The sequence below is a fragment of the Pteronotus mesoamericanus genome, unplaced genomic scaffold (genome assembly GCF_021234165.1).
Source record: "Pteronotus mesoamericanus isolate MK-2021 breed Mesoamerican mustached bat unplaced genomic scaffold, CSHL_Meso_final contig_20, whole genome shotgun sequence".
Classification (NCBI taxonomy): Eukaryota; Metazoa; Chordata; class Mammalia; order Chiroptera; family Mormoopidae; genus Pteronotus; species Pteronotus mesoamericanus.
The window spans coordinates 89,708,508-89,725,768 of NW_026555085.1; the positions used below are offsets into that span (position 1 = coordinate 89,708,508).

Here is a 17,261-nt window from a genome sequence, read left to right on the forward strand (position 1 = left end):
TATGAGTAAATTAGGGAACTAGAAAATTATACACACACACACACACACACACACACATCATCATCATCTTCTAAGCAGGATGACTTTGGAGGGATTCATTGTAGAGTTAAATTTATAGATTCTGAAAAGTTATTAGCATATTAATGATTAAACATCAGTTTGTCAAATTTCTTTCAGTTTCTACTGAACAACACCAAAAATTATCATCCATCTGGTATTAACTGTCATTTGTAGAGATGTCTGGGATCTCTGGGTAATTTAGGATTAAAACTTGAGTATCAAAGGTAGACTTGTGCCAGTGTGGTTTCTGGGCAGAGGAAAAGGGAAGACAGGAATTTCCTGTACAGCGTAAGTAAAGGGACTAAATTTTTAAGACCCGAAAAAGAAAAGAAAAAAAAGGCACTGTGCAATCAGTAGTTTCCAGGGTGCGCCACCTCAGCAAAATAGACTTCAAATATCACTTTCCAAATGATGTGGCGATATTTCCAAGTTTTTCATGGTGCCCCAACATTTTCCAGAACGTTTTTAAAAATAGTTCTTCAGTTTTTCAAGATGAACTACATCCAACTCAAAACTATTTTTTCCCCTTGAGCTAATTAAAATTCCCCTCACACATGTGGACAAAGAAGTTGGTCTGGACTCAGTTTAAAGTCCATGCCACTTGTAACTTGAGTGCCACTTGCTAAAATCCTCTGTCTCTGCCTTTCTGCCTTTTTTAATCCTCAGGTGCTCTGGCAAGTAAAATCCGACGACGGGACACCCTTGCTATCAAACTTGGTAACAGACCATCCAAAAAAGAACTAGAGGACAAGAACATCTTGCAGTGTACCTCTGAAGAAGAGAGGCAGGAAATCCGACAACAAATTGGAACCAAACTAGTCAGGTAATTGCTGAAATTCCAGTACGGCGCTGACTAACGCATACTTTTCCCCCTCCAGTAGTTTCCAACCTGAGGTCATTGTGAATTTCTTGTGTAAGGACACACATGGCCTATCTGGTCTTTTAAAGTTGGCCCTCGATGGCAAACCACTCAAAGGACCTGCCCTTCCGTCCAGCTAGTCAGTGCCTCTGAGGTTGCCAAGGCCTGATCCAAGTGCTGACACACTTTTTCTATAAAGGGCTAGTTCATAAATATTTTAGGCTTTGCTGGCCAGAGGGCCTCTGTTGCAGCTACTCAACAAAAGCCGCCATAAACAATACATGAACAAACGAGTGTGGCTGCGTTCCACTGAAATGTTATTCATCCAGACAGGCGGCAGGCCTCGTTCAAGGACTTACCAGCATTCCTGTCCCGGCAGTTCTGTCCAGTGGGCCAGGAGACTGGAAAGTAGTAGTTAGCTTCGATGGCAAGCTCCAGCCAAGTCAGGTAGCCACAGCCTCGGTATCAAAACTTCCCTCTTTTAACTTCAGATAATGGACATCTGACTTCTCTTCCTGCCTCCAGCTCTTGGATGGTATCTGCTTTCGCTACTAGTGAAGCTGGAAGTCTGTTTCACTGGCAGTTTAAATAGAAATGAGTGTGGAAGCTCTCGTTTTTATGACCAGTTTAAGCATGTTTCAGTATGGGGTATTGTTCTGACTTCTCTCACAACAGGGTGCATAAATTGGGAGAAGGGAACAGTCTGGAAGACCAGAGTAGGATTTGTATAATGTCGTAGAGGGGTAAAGAACCAGGAGTCTTTAATTCACTCTTTCAGGAGAAATCTAACACCCACCTTCAAGTTACCATTTTAATCAGTTATAAGATATCAGAAGTTGGAGGAAAGAAGGTCATCCTAGAGGGAGGAAACTCTACAATAAAGGAAGGATGATGTGTTTGGGGGTGACACCGGACAGATGTTGTACAGGATACATGGGTACATGGATGGTATGACTTCTGTCTGGCAGAGATGGTCACTAGGTTTTTATGCTCTCAATTACTTAAGTTAATTTCAAGGGAGCTCAGATGAAGATTAAACTTTAACAAAATTTTAAGAGATATTTAAAATGTTATTGATTCCAATTCTTCCTAACCTCTCTGTCACAGCCATAAAAATTTAGAATTGATAGTATCTACATTAAAATTACCTTTTCATGTATATTATTAGTTTAATTTGCACAAACTCAGACTACATCCAGAGGAAGTTTTTGTCTGTGATTAACAACAAATTAGTAATGGAAACAAGACCAAGGGCAAAGTGAGAAAGGGCTCATAGGACATTCAGCTCCTCCATACAAATAGCTACTAATCACAAATGAGCCCAGCTTGTCTTGAAGGCAGACGGGAAGGACCTACATATCTCAAGATAACTGTGCTAGAAATTCATTTCAGGTCACAAAAGCAGTATTTCGCTTGAAACACTATGCAGTGTAGATTGATCATCTCCCAAGTTGATGTGAACTCAAGCAGCAGCCTTTTTTATATCCAAATGACTGTACATGAATTAGGGAAATGCTAAGCTGTTTTAACAGAGATGAAAACATGCAGTGGTCCAAACAAGGCACTTCCACATGTTTATTTCTTATTTATATAACCATCTAGAGGTAGGTGGGCTGTCCAGCATGGCTGGGGAGAATTGCTCCTTGCAGTAAGCCAGGTACCCAGGTTTCTGCTCTCGTGTTGCTTTTCCCTCCTCTTGGATATTCTCATCTACATGAGACAAGCTGGCTCACTGACCTCGTTTAAGTTGTAGCCTTTAGAAAAAGAAGAGATAAAGAAGGGAACACACACACAGTAATTTTAAAGGCAAAAAGTAGAAATTACAAACACCATTTCTACTCATACCCCATTGGAAGAACTTGGTCCTATAGGCACAGCTTGCTGCTCGGGAGGCGGAGGGCTGCAGCTGGGGGAGCCAAAGCTCAGGGGCTTCTGTTCCTGAAAGGATGAGGGATAATGGATAACGGGGCATAGTTAGCAGTCTCAGCCACACTCCCTAGTCTCCAAATTAACAGAAAGGACACTTTTATAAGTGTAAAAATTGATTTTTGTTTCTCAAAACATGAAAAAAAATTAGCTTTGTTGATTGTCTTATTTTGTGTCTCCTGCTAAGGGGGGCCTTGTTGTAACCTGCAGTCTATCGTTTTTGTCATCATAGGAGACTTAGCCAGAGGCCTACAACTGAAGAATTAGAGCAAAGAAATATCCTAAAACGTGAGTATCCTGTACTAGGCAGTGATTCCTTGTAAGCCATTAACAAGCGTCCTCCAGAGACAATCCATTTATCAATAGGAAACCTTAGTATATTTATTCACAAATGATTGAAATGGCCCATTCATATCACATTTATGTGTCATTATTTATATAATTTTCAAAATAGATTCTTGAAGTTTGCATTTCATTTCATGGCTTTGAGCCTGATATCCACCAGACCAGAGTCATGCTTGTGACAATTGTTTCTAAGGACAATGAAATATATTCCGTGTATTCTTTCACCCAACTATTAAGTAAAAGAAAATGCTCTAGTCGGCTTGCAAATACATGTCAAAGAAAAGGCCAGAGATTCCACAAGGAAATGAATCAAACATTCCTATATTATTATTAATAATACAGTTTGTTGCCAGGTTTAACAGATGACTCAATTTAAAACAGAATCGTGGTAAAAGCAATTTTTCAATCCATTTCATTTCAATCCATTTCATTTTCCTTTGTTATGATAACTGTTTCCCTCTTGAGTTATTTATAATTTTTCAGCTCTTACGGAGTTCTCCATTCATTTTCCCGCTTCATTTTCCCATTTGATTTTTCCCTCTATTTTGTTTGATTTGTCTTTTCACTCACCAGTCCAGTCATATTTAAGTTATTAAAGTTCATATGTTAAAGCTATAAAATGAATGGAAGCACAGTTTGTTGCGTAGTAGTGTATCGATGTGGTTACTAAGTACAGAGAGTTAAGTAATGGGTATTTTTAAATTGGGCTACTGTAGTTTTATATATTATTAATCCAGTTTCAAGGGAGCTTTTTGTTGTATGAAATATCAAAAAGCAGGAATGGGCAGAACTCCAGATAGTAACACCATAGTAAAGAGCTACTGATACGCAGTAAATCTTCAACCAGGCTTTAGAGTCGAGGTGGCCTGCCTGGATGATCCCTATTTTCCAATCTGAGTTGTTTTCTCTCCTCAAGGAAAGAAGGGTTTTAATAGCACAGTTATACCGCAGTTACTATTACTAAAACAATTCAACAAGGACTGAAGAGTTAGAGGAATTGCCAGTGTATGGGAATTTTTTCCTTGGAATGTTTTTTGTCTGGCCGTTTGCGAGCATAACTGGGATAGAACCCAAGAAAGGACTTAAATGACCATCAATGTATACAAGAGCCAGTTTGGAGAGGGAAAACGTCATGGCTAGAAAAGAAAAAAAAATGTTTTAGCTTTCTCAAATAGGATGAAAGCAATATCTAATTAACAAAACCAAATGCAAAAAGCTCATGGCATTTGATAATAGGTTCCCAGAAAATATTTGAATTAACTTTTAGGTAAGCTCAAGTGCAGATCATGAGCTCTTAAAACACAGATTATTTTTATTGGATGCCTGATTTAATACCTAGACAAAAAGGAAGAATGAATTATGGGTAACTTTTTCTTGCTCCTGTGAGACAAATAGTGCCAAACCACGTTGGTGCGTGGTTTTTTAAGGAACTGTATCATGGATCTAGAAATTTATCGCACATTGATCTTAAGTGCTGTGTTGGCTTTTATCTCCCATTTTCCTGGAGGTTCGGGAAAGAGTGAAATGCCAAAGTCAACTTCAGATTTGACTTCAGCCCTTATTTACTTCCTTTTCAGTTTGTTTAAGCATGCTTTTTCTGGAAACAAAAGACACATTTGCAGTCTGGAGAGGCCGATAACTGGCTGAAGATCTCCTGACATAATATTGTATGGCCAAGGGAAGCAGAAAAGAGACCTGGTGGAGGCCATCCAGGGCAGAGCTGAGGACACTTTATTTCAGCCCTGCTTGCCTTTCAGTTCTTTCATTTGTTTGTATGTCTCATTGCCAGCTTTTGTTCCAACGCAGTATGATTGTCTTATTTGGAGAAAAGTCTTTGTGTGACATGGTGTGGTTTTTAAGGACACTTAGTTTAACTAGGTCATCTTTTCTTGACAAATTAGGGAACAAATTCACAGAATAAAACATTCAGCAGTTTTCGAATTCAAGTCCATCACTAGTTCAGTAAACATAAGTCAGATGACAGTAAAAGCTGGTAACTCTGGTGACACAGGACAAATTTTATGTCTTAATATCATTCCTTGTATCACAACCTATTATTTTTATTTCTTTCCTATTTTAGTGCATCTAGCATTTTAAAATACATGTAAAGTTATATTTAGCTGTACACTTTAGAACCAGTTCCTTAAACTTGTTAAAATAGAAGGCAAGTTTTGATGCTTAAAAGGTCAACTCTTGCCTATCAAGAAAAGTGATATAGATGGAGCACCTTTTACAGGGCAGGGATGAAAGATAAAAATCCTCTTATGCTAAGTAGCTGCGATTGTAATTCCAGCTATATCTTCTATAGGGAAAAAAATGTATTAAAGCCCATTGAGTTATGCATATAACATTTTATATTAAAATTTTTAATCATACAGAAAAGTTAAAAGAATTTTACAGTAAACACCCGTGTATCTACCATTTATATTCTGCCATTGACATCTGCTCTATCACATTGTGTTCTATCACTCTCTCTCTCTCTTTTTTTTTTTTTTTTGGATGTATTTCAAGTAGGTTTATAAGTATATTTTCATTTGCTAAAAACACCCATACAGAAACATGTTAAAAAGCCAAAAGAGAAACAAACCCACAAAAATGGCCTTTTAATATCCATTTTATCTGAATTGATGCCTCAAGAATATAATGCTTCAGTTGCTGGTGTTTCATTGTTTTTCTTTGTTCTTTCACTCATCCACAAAATGCTGTGGGCAACCCTTGCACTAGGCACCTCCCCCGTGGTGCCTGCCCTGTTAAACCTCCTGTATGGCCTGTGTGTTTATGGCAAATGCTTCCTGTGGCTCTTCTGAAATATCCGCCGCTCTCTGCTCTGGTGAGAGTTACTAAGGGCAAGATTTGTCAATGAGCCACATCACTTCCTTCATGAATATTCCTCCAGTCTGTTTGGAGGGACCAGAAAGGTTTATTTACATCCTACTTTATAATTAGCCCTCTAATAAATAAAAAAAAAAAAGGAGGAAACATCAAACAACCTCAGTGAATTTTTTAAAACTAAGTTTAAGGTTTAACCTTGAGTCTTTGTAAGAGATTTTACAGTGACTATTTAATGAGACTCAGAAGAACCGTTGCGCTGACTTCCCTCCACCTATAACCCTCTTCCTCTAACTTTGTTAGAAGCATAATTTCAAATATGGGAAATGAAAGAAAGTCAGCTCCTGATGTTAAGAAAGAATTCCCAAATGGTAAAATCATGTTTATTTAACTCCCCTAACTGTAATTAGCCTTTCTTTAAAAAAAAAAAAAATTGACTGGCTGTCACATAGACATACAATATGCCCAATAGGCTATTTTTTCTAATATTCCCTTCAAAAAAATGACATTTTATGTATTTCACAAAAATTGGAGCATTAGTTTTGAGTTGTATTAGATATCTAATATTTTTGTCTTTGAAAAGTACCTTTAAAAATATAGCATAATCACTGTATAGGAATAATCGATTAAAGTGTTTTCAAAGATATATATTTTTATTATTAATATCATTAGAGGCCTGATCTTGTGAAACCCTAGTTTGAATGACATGAACCATAAGTTTGGTGTTTGGATTGTACAACCCACATGCTTTATCCAACTCACAAAAATAATTATTTGATCCTAAGGATGTATTTTAATGATACCAAGAGTATTTTCATAGCAAGAAATCTGAGTTATAATCAGATTTGTTTGACACTTCTCAGACACCTAATAAAAGCATGCTAACTGGTTGTTTCTTGTCTTGCCCAGTGATTTCAGTTCATGTTCACTCTTTGTCTAAAAAATCAGACTAATCATTCTCTTTCTTATAATTAAAATTAGTATTTCAGAAATATGTAGAAACTTTTCCCTGTCAAGATAAGGAAAACTAGTAGAGATTTAGCATGTTCAACCAACAAATACAGATGTTGCAAATATTGAATTCTAATAGTTTATTAACGATAAAAATAATCATTAAATGGTAAGAAGCCTATATGCATTTAGTGCCTATAGGCTTCTTAGTGGTAAGAGGCCTATATGCATTTAGTGCCTATAGGCTTCTTAGTGGTAAGAGGCCTATATGCATTTTAAAAATAAGTATAATTATCTTTTCGGAAAGGAGACTTCTTGTTCACCCTTTTAATTGAGATTTTACACAGTGTTTTCCTTCAATTGAATTCATAATAGCACTTTCTAAAAGGTAATTTTTTGTAAGTATTAATAGTCAATGTGTAAAATCCATGCTCATTTATTGAACAAATAATGAGCTACAGGAAGCAATAGAGAGAAGTTCATCAAATAAGCAACCATTAAAACCTGAATGGTATTTATTTCTTTAAAAGTTCTGGATATTTTTCTCTTAATCCTATATGTTAGACAGCTTTCATTAAGTTGGCCATTAAATTATACTACTTTATGAAGTACTAGAAAAAGAGAAGACTTGGGACAGGCAAAGTCATGAGAGAAAAAAATCATCTCCACCAACAGTACACTGCGGTCCCATTCAGAACATTCTGGGTCGAGGGCAGAGTCCAAAGAAATGACTACATTTTGCCCCTGTGGAAATCAAAGCAGAGAAACTGAGTATTTTAGTTGGATTTGATTGGAAATCAGCAACTCATACATGCATCAGATGGTTCTAATTTGTTCTTTGGATATATCTCAGATTTTCACATGAAGACCAGATCTAGAAGCACATGTTTATCCGAACTCTGATCATCTGTGCTTATAAGCCCACGAGATGATCAGCAATGAGAGACTTTCACCAGAATATGGGTACTCTTGTGGTTCTGTTGGAGTAGAATAAGAAATCGAGAAGCCAAAAGGTTTACAATTAGTAAATAAGCCAGTCCTTTAAGGAAAAAAATAATATATATGTATACATTAATTAATGTAATTTTCTTTACATTAATTAATGTAATTTTATATATCTAAATGATTGCTCTTTCTGCAAAATCTTTTGACAAGGTTTGTAAAATGTTGGAGTGTTGGATTAATTTCTGTTAAAGTCAAATAATTATGACCTGATCTACTTTTCTGATTGTAAAGTCATTTATAGTAACTAAGTCTCCATGCCTCCCTCTCCATTAATAAACAGAAAAGAATGAAGAAGAAGAACAAGAAGCAAAAATGGAACTTAAGCGCAGACTCAGCAGAAAGGTGATGAAACTATGACCATTAATGATTGTGTGTTTTGAGATTTGCTTCACTTTTTAAATGCAAATCAGTTTTCTACATGATTTAGGAATAATTATTCCCTATAGTTGACTAACTGATCATAGAAATGAAAATCAATGCAAAGAGTACAATATGATTATCTTTACATTTACAATAGCATGATATGTTAATTTTGATGTTAATCGAAAGTTTTAAAGTACATTTAATGATTATGAAACATATATTCTGTGAAAAAATTTCAATTCCAAAAGGAAAAAAAAACACAAACTTCATCCATTTAGAGATAATCATTATTAACCATTTAATGTTTAGTTTTTTAAAATGCTCACACTTCCCATGCAGTCTTGAAAATATTAAATAAATATTTTGTTACTACTGAAAGTTGACACTGTTCCATACCTGAGCTCCGTGAGTAATTTTTGTAAGTGGACTTGATCCTCCAGCCTGCCGACTGCAGCGCTACCCAAATTGACAAATGACTTACCCTGGGCCATTGTTTCCACCATTTATCAAAACCTAAAACTGATACCAGGGCTACCGCTTTTTTCTGTGTGTTAAAATAATAACAGTCTCTGGAAAAAACAAGCACTATCAGAGCTCTGATTTCATTTTGAACCTCTGTTTGGTTCGGGTGTGTCGTTCCCTCGCCGCCCCCGGCAGAAGGCCTGAGGAGCAAAGCAGGACGTGCCCGGTGAAGTGTGCGACCTCACCCACATCTCTCTGCGCTGGCTGGCAAGTCCCAACAAAAGCATCCTAAGACAGTTGGACAAAACACCCCATCCCCATGGAAAAGTTAGGGACTGTATTTTGAGAGGTTTTGGTTTTGATTTTTAGGGGGAAAGATCCTTTCTTCACCTCTTTTTTTTTCTCTCAAATAATCATCTAGCTGAAAAAGGCTGTAAACTGAGTTTCTAGAGATGGCTTTTCCAGCATTCAGCGGTCGGTAGGTGGCAGCTCCAGATAAAAAGTAGCCCCTCTTCCTTGCTCCAGGTTCACCCCTGTAGTCCTCTCAGTCCAGTTGGGCCCTTCCAGGAAGCCACAGAGCCTGCCCTTAACCCCTGTCCCCATGCGCCTCCACTATACAGAGCTCCTTGTCATGGGGCAGGACAGTCCATATCACTAATGGACTATCACTGCCCTATCACTGGCACAATCCTGAAGGGCAAGACTGGATGGAGAATTTCTAACCTGCAAGGCCATTGGTCACTTGGCTTTTGGGCAGTCCCCAGAGGCAAGGGTTTCTCCACCTCCTTAACCCCACATCCCTGGAGAGGCAGCAAGAATGTATAGATGATATAGTAACTGAGAGCATCATAGAACCACTCAGATCATTCCTTCCTTTGTCCCTGGCCCACCAGGGCGTTATGAACTAGAGGGGGCTGAAGGTGTCATATCCCAGCTCAGGTGGGCTCGGGGTAGACCCAGGCCTTCTACGGGTCTTTGAATGCCTCAAAGGTTAGAGCATTGACTGAACTCAGCCTCTGATTTTACTCAAGAGGAAACAATAGCCCAGAGAAGGGGATGTTTTTAACCACAGCGGCAGAGAGTTGGTGGTGTCTGTTGGCCAAGGGGCCGTGTCTCTTGAGTCTCAGAACCATCTCTGCCTTATTTGGGGGCTTGAGAAAGGACCCGAAGAAGAAAGCAAATGCACACAGGGCCGGGTAGATTACATACAACTCTAAATTCAAATCTGATGAAGGCCACAGGAGGGACCCGCACTATTACAAGTGTCCTAAAGGCTGCAGCTGATTTTAAGTAGTGAGCGCCCCACTGAGTGCAGTTCTCCAGCGAGTCCCCCCGCCTTGTTCCTGCGTATCAGCTTTTGTGGCCAAGACCTTGTAAATGCCAAGTCTGGGCCTGGGTGCTTAGCCTCTCATGGAAGAGTGCCCGTAGGCAGACCCTTCACTGGACCATTTCTTTGTCATAACTTTGTGTATTTCTGAATATACGGGTTTAATAAAATAGGAACCAGGCCTTTTCTTCTCATGTCCCGAAGCTGCAGGGCTTTGGTCTTGATCATTCCATCCCCAAATCAGCCGTCCCATATCTGGATTTTTATTGTGCCTGTGTTGCTTCATGTTTCCTGTGTCAGGGATGACAGGCGCCTTTATCACAATGCCAAGCAAGTTGGAGAAAATAGCATAATGCAGACGGTTGCCAAAGACTGTGACCTATCTAACAGTGACGATTTTTATAGTCTCAAAATTAGGGCACACTGCTTTCTAGTTCTTATTAGAAACTCCCAAGATGCTGCCGCCTTTTTTTTTCTTTTCTTTTGATATCTGAAAGTGACCTTATTTAACCATAATTTTGCAGTTCTGTATAGAAAACGTGCCACCCTGGGGCTGTAAATGGTTTACTGAACTCATCCTTTGTCCCTATTCTCCTGCAGCTCAGCCTGAGACCCACAGTGGCAGAGCTGCAAGCTCGACGGATCCTGCGGTTCAACGAGTATGTGGAAGTCACCGATTCTCCCGACTATGATCGCCGGGCAGACAAGCCCTGGGCCAGGTTGACACCTGCGGACAAGGCAAGAACTCCAGTGGCTTAACCATGATTTCCCTTATTTATGATCCGATTAGTAATATCAATGAAGTTCTTTCAACTTTGCCTCAGGAAAACCTATAATTTTCATAGTATCAAAAATGACTACATGTTTGGCCTCAGTAGTGTCTCCTGGGGCTTGTTTTTTTCAGTCTTAAAAATACCTAGTTTCAACTCAGTCCCTTTCCATTGATGGTCCAACCCAGCACCATTCAGGTTTCAGTCCCACTACATCAACCCACCTCTCTCTGTCCCATGTCTTTCAACAAAACAAGCCCCATTTACACTAATGCGAAGAGTTATTAGGCCTAAACTCTGGTCTTCTTTGCACAGAAGAGAGTTAAGATTATTGTAGATGTGTTTCACTAATATAGAGTGTCCCGATTGCTTTTCTCCCCTTCTCATAACAATCTCAGGAAATCTCTTTAGATAGTAAGAGGAAGTAACTCTTGGAGTAAAAGTATGGTCATTCGTTAGTGGACTTTTTAAAATGAGTATTACATTTCTTTAATTGGCTGTAGTCAGAACTTGCTGACATATTTTTTTTTCAAGCAGCCAGTTCCTATAATTTCACATCACATTCATTGCCTGGAACTGACTCATCATTTCAAATTCAAATGAGCACACACAACATGGAGATCTGAGGCAACTGTCTGGATGTGTTAGGCTCTGAAGCTCCTTTTATTGGGAAGAGCAGAGGACCTGAGGTGAGAAGGCAGATGCACGAGCCTCATCTCCGTCCCTTAATGTCCCTTCTGTATCTAGCAAGTGACTTGATCTCCATTTCATCACTTGTGAGATGAAAGTCTTAAAGGAGTTTTCGGAGTATCAACTGCTTTGTAACAAACCACCACAAAACTTGGTGACTTGATACAACCATCCTATTTCGCTCAGTTTTGTGAGTTAGGAATTTGGGAAGGGGTCAGCTTAGCAGTTTGTTTCTGATCCATGTGGCATCATGTAAGGTGGTGTCTGGGATTACAGAATCCACTTCCGAGATGGAGTCTCCACTAGCTCATCATTGCCTTGCTCCTTGTTGCTCATTGACCTCTTTCTGTATACATGTGGCATCGCATCCTCCAGCACCTCTGCTTCAACCTTGGGTTTCTCAGTGTGGTTTCCTGAGTGTGGGCATTTTTTTTTTTACATGGCAGCTGCCTTACAAAAAGGAGGAAGCAAAAGATACTGGGCTAGTTAAGGGCTATATCCCGGACTGGCACAGCCTTACCTCTGCTGTGTGACTTCTGCTGTGTTACCTCTGCTTACTTCTGTTGTTAAAGAAGCTACAGGTCTTACCCAGATGCATGGCTGGAGAGATAAACTCCACCTCTTGATGAGGGAATGGCAAGGTCACATTGCAGATGAGCATGTGGGATATGCCTATAAGTATTGAATTGGCTTTCTATGTATATGGTCATAAGTGAATTATGTTACAAATATAAAGAATGTGTAGCACACAACTTACAATTAAAAATAAACTGTACTATTTTTGTAGCTTCTACATCCCAGTTGATTCTCAAAGAATGTTTGCATTGATTTTTGCCAGACTCTTCCATTAGTAGCCAACCTGCCATTGAGAATAAGGACTTTGCCTTAATTGTCCTTGAGACTCCTTCAATGACATTATCTTCTTTCCCATAGTAGACTCTCTATAAAATAAAATGGAATAATTGTTCATCACAATCACAAACTAAAATTTAACTCATTTTTTGAAAATATCACCATAATGACATTTTATCGAATACTTACAATATACAAGGCACTTTCAAATATGCTCTTAATTGATTCTCATAACATTGTGAGGAATTCTCATCCCCACTTCCCAGATGAGACAGCAGGTTTGGAGTAGAGTACCTCGCTAAGGATCACACTGCTATTGAAGGCATAGGTTAGACTAGAATCCATGACTTCCGACCCTGAGCGGACTCCTTTCCATTTCCTCCACTGATGCTAGAACATTCAGAGGATAAATTTTAGATGAACTTAGGGACAGGATTCTCTGCCACTATCCATATTAAAATACCTCCTTTCCAGGAAGACTTTTTGATAGACATGAATTGACGAGTCGTACAGAGCATCTTGACTATCTCATTCCTGGTATTAGGTACCAAGATTTTCAGTGAGGAAAACAAAGTATCCTTGCTGTTGCTCTCACCTGGGCAGCCAGACGTGCAGTCTTATCACAGGGGACTCAGGCCCACAAATAGCTCTGCTTGCTTCATCCCTTCCAAAAGTCAGTAGCAAGAATTGTTTAAAAAAAAAAAAAGTCACTCCGGCCATCACCTCCCAGCTACAGGCTCCCCTTAGAAACTAGGGGCTGAGGAACATATTTGAGGAGACGAGGCAGTTTGGGGCAACAGGATTCAGCTATCACCTTGGAAGGGGCGCAGGGAGAAAAATGTGTGTATTGCTGAGTGACGGTGGCAGGGGAAAGCCGGAGAGAGGCCCCCTTTTCCCACCACGAAGTAGATTTTCCTTTCCGTCAGTGACGTGACTCTCTGTGGTTTGTAAAGTCATCCCGTGTTGTGGCTGAAGAGTCCATTTTACAAAGAGACTATGGAGCTGTTTTTATTAATAAATATACAGTTACATGAGGACACTATTCTTTGTAGAAAAATGAAGATATAAAGATACGCACAAAGTTGAAACCAAAACCCATTTGTGATCCAGCCACTATTGTCAATAGACAACTAATGTCAACATTTTGGTTAGTATGTCAGCTTTTCAACCTGAAGAACCCCAGTATTTAGATGGCTTGGATTATGTGTTCATTCAATAGTCAATAGTAATAGCGTTCTATTTTATTTGAGTAGTTTTAAAGTGCTGTGCTGAAATTGTCTTAACTTTCAATATTAAAGAATAAATGACAACTGCCTTCTCAGTAGCTCTGTGGCAGCTCTGACCAGAGCCATGTCACTGTGTGTAATGAAATGCAGAACTTTCATAGGGAAATGATTTGTATCTCAGACAGTCTCATGACCTGCACTTCCTTGTGGTCATCGGCGGTGGGGGATGTGTGTAACTCATAGATCAGACCCCAGGACGAGTTTAGGAAAAGCCCTCTTCCTCCACCTGGTCAAGGACACTTGAAAGAAATCTATGCTGCTGTTAGTTAGCATGACATTATATTCGTCGTACCGTTACTTAGTAGAAACTAGGAATCCCCTGCTTTGTTGATGCAGTATATGCTAAGGAAAGATGTGTCCTAAGTAACAATTTTGTTTATCTATTTTTTTCCTATCTAGGCAGCAATAAGGAAAGAACTAAATGAATTTAAAAGCACAGAAATGGAAGTTCACGAAGAGAGTCGACAGTTTACAAGGTTGGTAGACAAAATTCAGTTTAGCATATTAAAAGTGATTACAATGGTAAATTTTATGTTATGTGTATTTTACCACAGTTACATTTTTAAAAATATACGGTTTAGCATAACACCATCTAATGAACATTTCTAAAATTAAGGTGCTTTTTTTTTTTTCCCAAAGAAGTCTGAATCATTCCAAAGAGCTACATTTTGATTTCTTTGTAGTTTTATTTTCTGGGCCAGAAGTCAAGCACCAGGATCTGTGACTCTGCTTTTGAAGAGACTCAGTTAAAGTTTTATGTCCAGGACAGATGCTGATGAGAGCCAGTGTGGACATGTGTGTGTCTGCTTTGGACTCACCATAGATATAACTTAGGATAGAACCTCAAACTTCAGAATATGCACAATAACTTAAAGTAGGAGTCCAGCTTTTATTGGTGCCACAGAAGCCCGCTATAATCCCACCATTTTTCCTCCCAGCACCCTTCATTTTAATAAGCCCTAAGTGACCATGTAGTCTGACCCCCCCACAATTCACAGGTGTTCTTTGTGTTTCTCTCTCACGGATTTATGTGCTTTGCTTTACATAACAGGTGTGTTCCTAAAGATTTGCATACCAATCAAATCTTTAAAAATTGTGTTGTTAAAAAGCATACCAGGACAGATAATCATATGAAGAATTCTTTCTGGAAAACATGTACTGATCCTCTAGGCTACAAACAGCCTCTGGAGGGCAGCCATACATCGTGGTGCCACGGTCGCTGCAGTGGCTCCTGTTGATGGGGGATTTCCATGTCAGGGAGTGTGTCACAGGATGGCAGTAGGGTTTAGCAGCGAGCCTCTTGCCTGAAGTGCGTGGGGCCTGCCTTGCTTCATAGATATTGCTCCTGTAACAATAATGCCTGGTAGGCAGAAGAAACTCCCCTTTCTTCTAGTGATATTTCTTTTGTTTTCTCGAATAGTATTTATTTATTTAGTGTGTGTGTGTGTGTGTGTGTGTGAACACACGTAGGACTTTCAGACATCCCTAATGTATAGGACTTTTCTCCTATCCTAATCTACACACAGACATGTCACATGTCAATACCAAGCCAAACCTGTGTCCTCTCTTTTTCTCCCTTCCACTCCTGGAGTCAGAAAACGTTCATGCTCATATCTGACACCAGTGGTCACGCTTCTCTAGTAAAGTTGATCATAATAAGGTGGCTGGATATTTATGGTTACATTGAGCTGGCTGGCACCTCCAGGCAACTGGGAAGATGGCATATTTTTGTCTCATTGAATCCTGACCCCTGAGATGTAGCGACTGCATCAACCCAGACTTTGTAGTTTTCCTAGAAATTGTAGTGTTTGATCACCTCATTTCTTTTGATTGCATTATATAAATAATACGTTATGATAAAAAATAATTAAAGTTTTAAAATGCCTTCTTATAGAAGTCCTCATTTTATGAAAAATAAGCATTTATACCAAAAGAGTTTCTTTCTCTTCTGTTGGACACAATAAACAAATAAAATAGGCAGGGGAAAGTAAAAGTTGTTTCTTTTTTAGGTATGTATTTTTAATGTAAACAAATAGTATAGTCTAAATAAATATTCAAACAGTTTAAAAACTTATCAAGAAAAAATGAAAACTCCCTCTACTCCCTCCCCAATTTCGTTCCCACTCTCACCGGCAACCACTGGTGAGAGTTTGGTGTGAGTATTCTACATTCTGGACATTTTTTTCATGTATTTAGAAACATCTGTGTATATGCATCTGTATATAAGTACACCTTCTCAGTCACACGCAAAACAGCATTTAGAAAATCTTTCCATATTAGTATATGTCTCATTCATGACTCTATGGTATTTCATAGATAATATATATCATAAGTTATTGAACAGTTTCTTCTATTGATAGATGTTTATGAAATTTTCAGTTTTCCCTTAGTAAAACAATGCTGTCTTGACAATTTCTTTATAAATGTACCTTTGCGCGCACACACCAGTATTTCTGTATTAGTCCCATAAATGGATTTGCTAGGTCACTCGGTCTAGTTTTTACATTTTGTAAGATGTGGTCTGTGACCTAAGTTGACAAGCATGCCTGGTCTATTCAGCATTTGGGGTGGATGATGGTGGTGAGGGGTCTATATTCTATAGAATGAACATGAATATCCTATTTAACTGATTTCTGTAAAGTTGGGCATCTTTACTTCCCTGTATTGACAGTTCATTTTTTATTCTTTGATTTGTTTTGATCAATTTTCATTTGCATTGTTTATCTTTTTCTTATGGATTAGTAAAAACTCAGGCATTGTAGATATCTGTCATTTGCTACATGTCACAATACTTTCCCCCAATTTCTTGCTAACATTTTAATTTTTATGGCCTTTTGTTTAAGTATCTGCCTATTTAAATTTATCTGTATTGTAATTTTTTAATCCATTGCTTTGTGTCCTATGGAGGAAGACAAAGATTATAAAAATATTACCTTTAATTTTTACATATGCTTTTTTTTTACGCTTAGATCTTTCATCCATTGGGCATTTATTTGGGTGTGTGATTCAAGAGATTAAACTAACTTTACTTTGCTCTAAATCAATAGTCAATTGTCCCACTGCCACTTGTCATCCCCTCAATGTGAAATTCTTCTTTTAATGTACACACAGGTCAATTTCCAGATTCTGGAACGTGCTCTAGCGAGCTGTTGTCTGTCCTTGCACTGTGTCACACTGTTAATTAGGATAGGTTAATCTGGTGGAGTATTTTCTCACCTTGAAAATTCTCTTGGCTATTTTTCTGTATTTGCTCATCTACAGACTTTTAGAGTATGCCTCCTGTTTTCCATAAAATAGTCTACTGATATCTTCATTGTTTAAGTAAATATTAATAGATGCAAATAGGGATGAGCTGAATTTCAAAAGAAAACTATAGACTTTTTTTGGTAATAGCTGATATCACCAGTAAGCTTTAAAAGTTTTCCAAAAAATATATTGATTAACACTATTTCAAATGCCTTTCCAGATAAGGAAAAATTAAATATTCATATCACTAAAATAAAGATGGCTTGCTTAAGTATTCTTAAAAACTTGGC

The 17,261-nt window shown here is 38.4% G+C and overlaps 1 protein-coding gene across 3 annotated transcripts in view; it reads left to right on the top strand.

Moving 5' to 3' along the window:
• The window catches only part of PHACTR2 (phosphatase and actin regulator 2), a 156,937-nt gene that overhangs the window by 130,884 nt on the left and 8,792 nt on the right, over positions 1 to 17,261 (top strand). For all 3 annotated transcript variants that reach the window (XM_054570060.1, XM_054570059.1, XM_054570061.1), the window contains 5 exons: positions 727 to 883; positions 3,078 to 3,133; positions 8,256 to 8,317; positions 10,728 to 10,865; positions 14,125 to 14,201. In XM_054570060.1, the coding sequence (XP_054426035.1) occupies positions 727 to 883; positions 3,078 to 3,133; positions 8,256 to 8,317; positions 10,728 to 10,865; positions 14,125 to 14,201 (490 nt within the window). The remainder of the gene's footprint in view (positions 1 to 726; positions 884 to 3,077; positions 3,134 to 8,255; positions 8,318 to 10,727; positions 10,866 to 14,124; positions 14,202 to 17,261) is intronic.